General features: G+C 37.6%; 1 protein-coding gene across 1 annotated transcript; it reads right to left on the bottom strand.

The window, feature by feature from the left end:
• Positions 1-9,045: 9,045 nt before the first annotated feature.
• Positions 9,046-9,618, bottom strand: LOC139898698 (uncharacterized). The gene has a single exon (XM_071881460.1). It carries the CDS (start codon positions 9,616-9,618, stop codon positions 9,046-9,048), a length of 573 nt encoding a protein of 190 aa, XP_071737561.1.
• Positions 9,619-9,894: the final 276 nt, after the last annotated feature.

Genomic DNA, 9,894 nt, shown 5'->3' with positions numbered 1-9,894 from the left:
CCCAAATCCAATTTTTGGGCCAATTCCACCTTCGAACATTACTTGTAATTGTAAAGATTGTCATCTTAATAGATAGGGCCATTTGAAAATATTCCTGATATTGCCTGAAAAGTCGGTTTTGTTTGTCGTATAACGAGGTTGACTAAGCGAGCCCTAGATGGTCACTAACTGGTTTTTTTATTTGTAAGAGCGGTGCCTAAATCTTCTTTTTAACTTCCTAAGGTAGAAAGCGTAGGTTGACCTACAGGTCTTGTTTTTAGATGGTTTAACGAATTGAAATCCAAGGGTACAATTGTCTTTGATTAAATTGACTGGGTAAAAGGATAGTAGTTTGTTTTAATTAACAGTCCTATTGCGGAAAAGTAAAAGGGTTGAAGAGATATTCTAGTTTACAGATCAAGGAAATGCTGACCATTAGGAACGGCAATGAATCGGATATGGATCGGGTGATGCCGTATTCCATATCTATATTCATTTAGTTTTTGTACATCCATATCTATATCCATATCCATTTACTTTCAATTCATCCATCCATATCCATAAGAATGTATAATGTCGAAAATAGAACACAATTTGTTAATTTACAATTAAACATAGATTCTGAAAAATTAAATATATAATTTGTGTGTTTATTTTATTAGATATACTCCCTCTGTCCCAAATCTATTGCCCCCAGACAAAAAACACACAGTTTAAGAAAAAGTACCTGACACATGTACTTTTCTGTTAACTTTTCTGTTTTACCCCTTACTTTTTACCCATAATTTTGTCTTACATGTATAAAGTAGGTGCACAAAAGAATTTATCACATTATTCTTTTCTATTTATGGAAGTGGATAATTAATTTGGGACATCCAAAAAAGGAAAAATGGACAATAGATATGGGATGGAGGGAGTACATGTTTTATTATAATATATAATACTTATTATTTCATATAAGGTTGAAAGCAAAATATAAATGTAGCGATAAGTGCATTTGTACTAGAAAATATGTAAGCATATATCTATATTTATGTACATGTATATGTATTTCGGGTGCTAATAGATATATCCATGGATGAAAGTTTACATCCATATCCATATCCATTTAGGTTCATCCATATCCGTATCCATATCCATTTAGGTTCATCCATATTCACCACGAAGCGGATGGACCACCCACTGGATCGGGTGACCATTGCCATCCCTACTGACCATGGTATACGCTTAGGCTAGGGAAAGGTAATTATGTTTAGGTTAAGATTCTAATTAGAATGATAAGAGTCTAATCGGATGAGCCAATCGTGCATGCCTATCGGTCCTTGACTTCTCCGAGTTCTATTCAAGCAAGGCAGATATGTCTCTATGGTGACACTTTGGAGTGTATCTAAACCTTGAAGATTATCCTTAGTAAAACACTAGATGCTATTAGGAGTTATGTTCTAATCCTAACCCTCATTATCTATCAGGAGACATAATAACAATGTGTTGTGTTTAATGAACACAATCACAAACGGGAGGAACCCGTCGGGTTAAGTTGACAAAATAGTTGAAGGAACTAACAACCTTATCATCATTCTAAGGAGATCAAACTAATTCTCATTATTATACGGCATTGCAGTGTTATACTGATTAATAAAACAGATAAGAACCTATAAGGCACACGCAACATGTAGTAAGAACAATCTTAAGGCAACAATCAAACAAGAATATGCAGTAGGGTTGAATCATACGATTGGGTGCAACTAGATAAGTCATAACAGTCCTAATAGGTCTCTTGGGGACAACTATTAGGTATGCTAGGTTATTCATTTCTCAATTCCTAAGTTCGTGTTCTGAAAGCGCATTAAATGCCTCTCAGGAAATTCGGCCATACTGAGTTCAGAGATACTTCAGGTACAGTATAACTGAGGGTCTCTGATCCTATGAAGTAGCTAATTTCATAAAGGTGGACAAGTCTCAGTCACAACCTAGGTTGATCAATCCTCAAAATTCTTACATGCGAGCTTATCGGAATCACAAATTCAGTAGAACAATGAAAATCGTACTATATTTACATAATTATGCTAACCTAAGTGTCTATCATGGGAACATACGAATAAATTTAAGCTAACATGGTAATATCACAAAGCGCATACAAACATAGATAATAAGAATTCATGTTTAAAATAAAAGCGCATTCGGATAAAAACCTGAAAAAAGTGTAGCCTACAGAGATCCGCCCTTGATTGTAGGACTCGGGAGTATCCTCCGAAAACTACTAACTAGCTAATAAACTACTACTATTAAGTGTTTTTGTAGTGAAAAGTGAAATTGAATAACAATTTGATGATGATACAAATGAGAGATCAAGGTCCCTTTTATAGGCAATCTGGCATAGGCAGCTCGTGTACACAACCCGTGCACAGGCAGCCCGTGTACACAACCCGTGTACACAGCCCGTGTGAGCAGCTGTGTGGCTCTAACTTCTAACCAAATTTCCTTGTTTTCGGGATTGAAGCTTGGTTTCGAGGTCGTAACTTGTCTTTCACTGTTTTCGCTCTAGATTCTTCGTTTTAAGTCCGTTTTCTTCGATTCTTCTTGCACCGCCTTCATAATTACTTAATCTACAAAATAAAGTAAATAAATGTTTAATTCTTTGATAAAATTTGGAACTTTATTATTTTTAGGCGTACTATTGGGGGGTAAAAACATGAGTTTTTGATCGATATCAAATATCCCACACTTAGGTTTTGCTTGTCCTCAAACAAAATGATGAAAATATTAGGCTGCTTCTACTAGATTCTTCTCTCACCAAACCTCAAGTTCCTTCATTGTGCCTTAATCGATAATCAAACATTGTTCGAAAGTATAGAGAAAGTTTCAAACTTCATGTTTCTATCGCTGGATTTCTTCGTTTCCTTGTTCAAAGGCATACTTCTCAATCCTCAGGTGTAGGATATACATGACCAGGCTCCTCACTGACGGATCATCATCTCGCTCAAGTGTTTAGGGTGTCCTATTCTAGTTAGACTGTCGCTCAGAAGCCAGTCGTGTAACAGTTATTGTCATAGGTTTGGTAAGAATCGATATCTCCACTGGTTGGATAAGGACGACATTGATCTTCTTCTTATTCATTCTTTTAAGAGGAAGAGCGGGTTAACGGTTTGTGGAGAAAGTTAAAGGTCTTTGAAAAGGTGAAATGAGGAATTTCCTTGGGTACCTGAGAGATTTGACAGATTTTGATTTTTAGGATATTCTTTTTCTATAGGGTAGGTGTTACGTATGTATATATATATATATATATATATATATATATATATATATATATATATATATATATATATATATATATATATATATATATATATATATATATATATATATATATATATATATATATATATATATATATATATATATATTTTGAGAACAGTTTCTTCAGAGGATGCGTATTTTCGCGAAGACTTTGTCTAGAATTTACTTAGCTTATTTCTGCAGCCTTCTTGGGTCACAATATTCATTTTCCTCGGGATTCTTATGCCTTTATTTGGAAACTTTGCTCTCATATAAATATATATACATATATATATACATACATATATATATATATATACATATATATATATATATATATATATATAATATTCCATCTTCATGACTTTTTGTCTCTTACTTCTTATGCCCGAGAGAATGGTCTTTCGCCGAAAATAGATCTTTAATCTATCAAATACAGTCTGGTGTTTAGGAATATTTCGACAAGTGTTTTGAACCAAACTTGGTGGATCTTATCTCTTTGGATATTGGAAATGAGAAATGAATGAAGGTGAATAGGTGACATATTTGATGGTGGGGATGAATATTTTCTGATCATCAACTCTTTTTAGGGTAAGTTGGTAGGGATAAACTTTTGGGAATGAAAGCGGAAATGGATGGTTTTTGTCTTCTTGATTTAGAATGATTTCGAAAGAAGTATCGCACCTACACCACGTATGGCACTTTCCAACCTTTGGTCTTGAAATGTATGCCAAGAACAAGTTCTAACTCAAACCGTACACCAGCACGCTCATCAATCGAAATAGCAAAGTATTCTAGAATGTATTGTTCATACAATTACTTTGGGCTCAAGTTTCCTCACTGTTTGTTAGTAGGGGTCGTGCTTTGTCGTACGCAACATTTTTACCCAATATTCTTAAAAAAATCTTTTGATAAAATCACATGTTTTAGCTTAATCGTTCCGTTCTTTAGATATTTGAAAATTGACTTTGGCACATTATAGAAGCTTTTGGTGGAAAGAGGTAAAAATTTACTCGTATTTCTTGCTATTTCCTCTTAAGGACTAAAATTATTTTGAAAAATTAAGCGTTTGTTGGTTACTTATGTTCTTAATATACCCTATCTGATCAATCCCTAATTAAAATGTTACTAAATTACAGATTGAGTGCAATGAGATTATAATGGAGGTTGGGATGTTTGATGATTATTTTGGGCCCCGATGATCATCTTTCACTTTAACTATCAAATGATCAACCACCCCGACCCGGTCTTGATTGTTAATTAGAATGATTCACCTTAACTCGATGTAAAAGTTCCTTGGGCAAAGTCACAAGTGAAAATTACAAAGGCTCAGGCAAATGACAGAGAATCAACAACCTATAAATGAGAGGCCAAGCTCCCTATTTATAGTATTTGAAATATCCGCGGTCTGCGGTTTGCTTAATTATCCGCGGAAACTTAGCGGAATAAACCGCAGTCTTTTATTAAAGCGAAAACATAACCGTTATACTTATTTTCTGCGGATATTCTACACCTTTTTATTACAGTTCACGTAACTTCTGTTTTTAGCCTTTAGTAAATAAAATATACATATACAATGCTATGTATATGATCAAGTCCCCCCAGTTTATTATGATACATTTCGCGAAGCAGATGTATCATGATAAACTCTAAAAATAAAACCGTGCTACCTTAAATATATTAGCAACTGGTTTTTAATAATTTTTTACCACCAAATTATTACCGTTGATTTTATTAAACCCAACGCGTAACAACAACGGTAACTTTTGCAAAACTGTCAAATCAGCAACGCTGTAACGGCTAGAAAATTACCTTGTACATGTTGCAGTAATTTTAGCCGTTTAAGAGTAATCATTACCTTTCGACTTCCTCGCCCTAATTTCAATTATAAATAGCTGGATAACTCGCATAAGAAACTTTACGCTTTCTTCCTCAATTGCTTACTCAATCAAAGTTTCCGATCAAAATTCACACGCATTTGCTGCAATTAAATTATTCATCCTTTAAAACCTTTCAATTCACCAGCCGATCTAAGTATATTATTACAAATGGCATCTTCTTCTTCTGCTAACACTCCCGGTGATCATATACATAGCATTGTATATGTATATTTTATTTGCTAAAAGCCAAAAGCAGAAGTTATGCGAACTGTAATAAAAAGGTGTAGAATATCCGCAGAAAATAAGTATAGCAGTTATGTTTTCGCTTTAATAAAAGACTGTGGTTTATTCCGCTAAGTTTCTGCGGATAGTTAAGCAAACCGCAGACCGCAGATATTTCAAATACTATAAATAGGGAGCTTGACCTCTCATTTATAGGTTGTTGATTCTCTGCCATTTGCCTGAGCCTTTGTAATTTTCACTGGGACTTTGCCCAAGGAACTTTTACATCGAGTTAAGGTGAATCATGCTAATTAACAATCAAGACCGGGTCGGGGTGGTTGATCACTTGATAGTTAAAGTGAAAGACGATCATCGGGCCCAAAATAATCATCAAACATCCCATCCTCCATCTTAATCTCATTGCACTCAATTCGTAATTAAGTAACACTTTAATTAGGGATTGATCACCCGGTGGCTTTGTTTCATACATAACGGAAGCCAAAATCCAAACCCTTCTGCAATATTATCCTCCACTTGCTCAATTCGTTCCTACCGCACCAACGGCGGAGGATAGAGCTAATGCTCCTCCAAAAGGAATGATTACGATTTATGAGGTTGCCATTTCACATGGAAATCTTCGCTTGCTCTTACTCAATTCTTTCGCAGTGTATGCGAATATTACAAAATCGCTATTGCCCAGCTTCACCCTAATGCGGTTAACAAGATCATGTTTTTTGAAATGTATTGCAATTCAATCAACAAGCAACCTCTTCTTAACGTGTTTCGTTCTTGTAATAGTCTTGTGCCACACGATGCGGGATGGTTCTCTTTTCGCAGTAAACTTGGCGTGATGACTTCGCCAAAGGACTCCATTGGCAACTGGCGTGGTTCGTTCTTTTTCATCAATGACACCGCTCATGTTGATAGCAGTATACCAAGAAAGTGGTGTATTGAATTTGATGCAACTTTGAATGATAAGGTCACCCATGATGATCTTGAAAATGACATTCTCAAAACGATCAAGGGCGCGGGCTTAATTATGCGGGCATATTTGAATGTACCGTTATACATTGGTAGGATTTCTATTCACTGGCTTTGGAGCGATTGCAATGATCTTTTAATCTACCAAGTGAACAATGGTATATCGCTTAAACTTTTCGCATTATACTATTACATAATACATTTTTTCCTTTATTCGCATAACCCTTTGTGTTTTTATTTTGCAGTGATTGACCTTGACCTACTTATGAGGTCCGCAGACATTAGCAGGATTAGGCCAGCCCGTCGCTTGAAAAACGGCGACGGAGAGATTATTCCTATTGATGAGCCTATCATCAATACGCTTACTATTTCCGGCGGTGAAGACCGCGGTAAGCAAAAAGCAGCAGAGGGTGCCACTACTCCTCGCAAAAGACGCCTACGCTCTTTATCTGAACAAGAAGCGAGTAAGTAATTTTTCAATTCGCATTATTTTTTATATTGCGCTTTTATCATTTTCACACTAATTTACTGTATTCGCTTATCGCTTTTTAGTTTTGCTTTCAGACTTCACAGGTGATGCTGAACCACTATACAACATCACTGGGAGTATCCCCGAGGATGTTCTGGAAGAGGCCGGTAATGAGGACCTGAACCTTCCTTCTGAGGTTGAAGAGTCCAATGAAGAAGAAGAAGATGCGGATGAAGCCGCAGAAGCAGAACAAGCTAACCGGTTATACCGCAAACTCTTCAAATTCATCCCCAAACATACTCAAGATCAATATCACAAACTGACTTATCCTCAAACTGAAAGACAGCGACTCCACAATTGCTATAACGCAATTTACCTAGCCATCGACAACGTTGAGCGCTTCAGCGATATATCCGATGAATATGAAAAGCAGGTTAAAATTGCTAACGCGCAACAAAGGAAGGCGCAGTAACTTGAGGCTCAACTCAAAAAAGTTGCAGACAAAAACGCCATGCTCAAGAAGAGGGCGGAAAATGCTGAAAAAGAATTTACTCAACTTGTTAAGTATCTGCCGGAACTTGGCGACAAAGTTATGGATTCTAAACCAGTTACTGACAAGTTTTAGGCATATGCCCAAGCAGCCAAACTTGCTACTCGCTGCGAGTCGTATGACCTGCTGTGCAAGCTTGGTGATCTTTCTAAACCACTCCCCTCAGACATGGCAGATGAAATATGTGCAACCGACGATGCCCGGGAAGCACTAGCTAAAGCGAAGAAAGAGGTTGAGAAAATCACCATACCAGCATTAGAAGAGCTAAGTCAATGCGAGGGCATTACTTTTGCGGATATTAATGTAACACCCCAGCTTAACATGACCACAATATTGTCCGCTTTGCCCGCAGGCGCACGGTTTTTTCTTGGCGACCACACACGAGGAACACTTTCCCAGGAGGTCACCCATCCTGGTAGTGCTCTCGCCCGAGCACGCTTAACTGCAGCGTACTCACACATCTGCTCTGCCCGTGGTCCCAAAACGCGTTGTGTCATTTAAGCGTAAGTATTACCTTATAATCCCATGATCACTCATGTTCGTGGGCGATGTGGGATTTGCTTAGGGTGTTACATTCACCCCTCCTTAGGGACTCATCGTCCTCGATGAGGTTTGCCCCACCACCCCCAACAGCACATGAGTGACTCTGATACCATTCTGTAACACCCCAGCTTAACATGACCACAATATTGTCCGCTTTGCCCGCAGGCGCACGGCTTTTTCTTGGCGACCACACACGAGGAACACTTTCCCAGGAGGTCACCCATCCTGGTAGTGCTCTCACCCGAGCACGCTTAACTGCAGCGTACTCACACATCTGCTCTGCCCGTGGTCCCAAAACGCATTGTGTCATTTAAGCGTGAGTATTACCTTATAATCCCATGATCACTCATGTTCGTGGGCGATGTGGGATTTGCTTAGGGTGTTACAATTAAAGCGCTGGAGCTTTAAATTATCTTAGTTAAATTGTAAATGCTTATTTCGCAATCATAAATTGCGCTTTTTTGTAATTCTTCGCGCTTTTTCAGCGCTTATTATTAATGACATGTTTTCGTTTCGCGGTTGCAACTTTCTTATTTATATATCGCTTACTTTATCACATATCCATAATTCAGACTTGCCTTTTGTAATTTCCACATTCGCTATTGTACACATAACAAACGCGTACTTATGCGAAATAATCTTTTATTCATTATGAATCTTCTAAGTCCGACAAATTGATCCTTAGGCAAATTTAGCATTGCGAAGCATCTAAGTATTGGCAAAATCAAACACTTAGGAAATTTTATCCTTTCGCAACATTCACTATTTAACACAAGTGGGCAATTTCATCACTTGATTTTTAACGTATTATTTCGCAATGCATACTTGCATTATTATAACATTAAGCAGGCCATGTTTAGCGAAAACCATGCCATTTTGCTAAAAGTATCCGCGGAGCCTTAATTACACTTATACAAACATTAATTTAGTGTTATGAAAAATAAGTAATTGTATTCGGCAAAATAATCACTACGCGTGGCCACACGCAGTATTTTTGCTTTGTATAGAAACAACCACTAACACTGAAACTAACTTTGCTTTATTCATTACTTTTCCGCGATACAAATTTCAAAAAATAAAAATAGCATATCAAATAGCATATCAAATAGCATTCTATCACAAGCTTTCTATTACAAATATTCACACTATTCAGAGTGGACGGAATGCCTCTCCACACCCACACTTTCTCTTGCCATATTCATAGCACAAAATGGCTCTACTTCCGCAGAAGTTAGCGTGCCAATTCCCTTATTAGCAAAAAATTTAACCATGCCATGTATAGTAGAAGGGATTGCGCCAAACATGCACAAAGCAGTGCGCCCAAGTATCATATTGAATCGCGACTGATTTCGTATTATATACAGATTCAACAATCCTTGGTACCTTAGCGACTCATCGCGATCATCAACTAACTCAATTTGCAACTCCAACTGACCAAAAGGCCAAGTTGACTCTCCTGAAAATCCAGCAAGTGAAACCGCAGTAGGTTTCATCAAAGCTTGAATGTTTGCAGGCAATTTGCCAAAACATTGCTCATACATGACATCTACACTGCTACCAGTGTCAATATGCACCTTCATAATCACAATGCCAGTATTCGCAATGCGGCTTGAAACCACTACCGGTTTGTCAACATTCGCGGTCATGCTTGCAGGAGGAAAAACAATAGAAGGACATTCCCAGCTTACAATTTGTTCAGATATTTGAAACACTGACATTTCGCCCTGTACCTCTACCAAATTAATGACCTGAATTCCGCCCTAATTTTCTTTCTTACTCACCATTTTCACCCCAAGATTTTTCACCGCGGGAGCTTTTCGCTCAGCCACATTTGGCACTTGCGGAGCATTGGTTTCTACAGGCAATATAATCGCATTCGCAGTACTTGCAGTACTCTGCGCGATTAAATGGTCCAGCTTGCCTTGCTCATACGCCTCCGCGATCAGTTCCGCCAAATCTCTACAACGATTGGTGTAGTGACCCGGAAATTTTCG

The sequence above is a fragment of the Rutidosis leptorrhynchoides genome, chromosome 1 (assembly GCF_046630445.1).
Source record: "Rutidosis leptorrhynchoides isolate AG116_Rl617_1_P2 chromosome 1, CSIRO_AGI_Rlap_v1, whole genome shotgun sequence".
Classification (NCBI taxonomy): Eukaryota; Viridiplantae; Streptophyta; class Magnoliopsida; order Asterales; family Asteraceae; genus Rutidosis; species Rutidosis leptorrhynchoides.
This window is presented reverse-complemented; position numbering and strand designations above follow the sequence as displayed.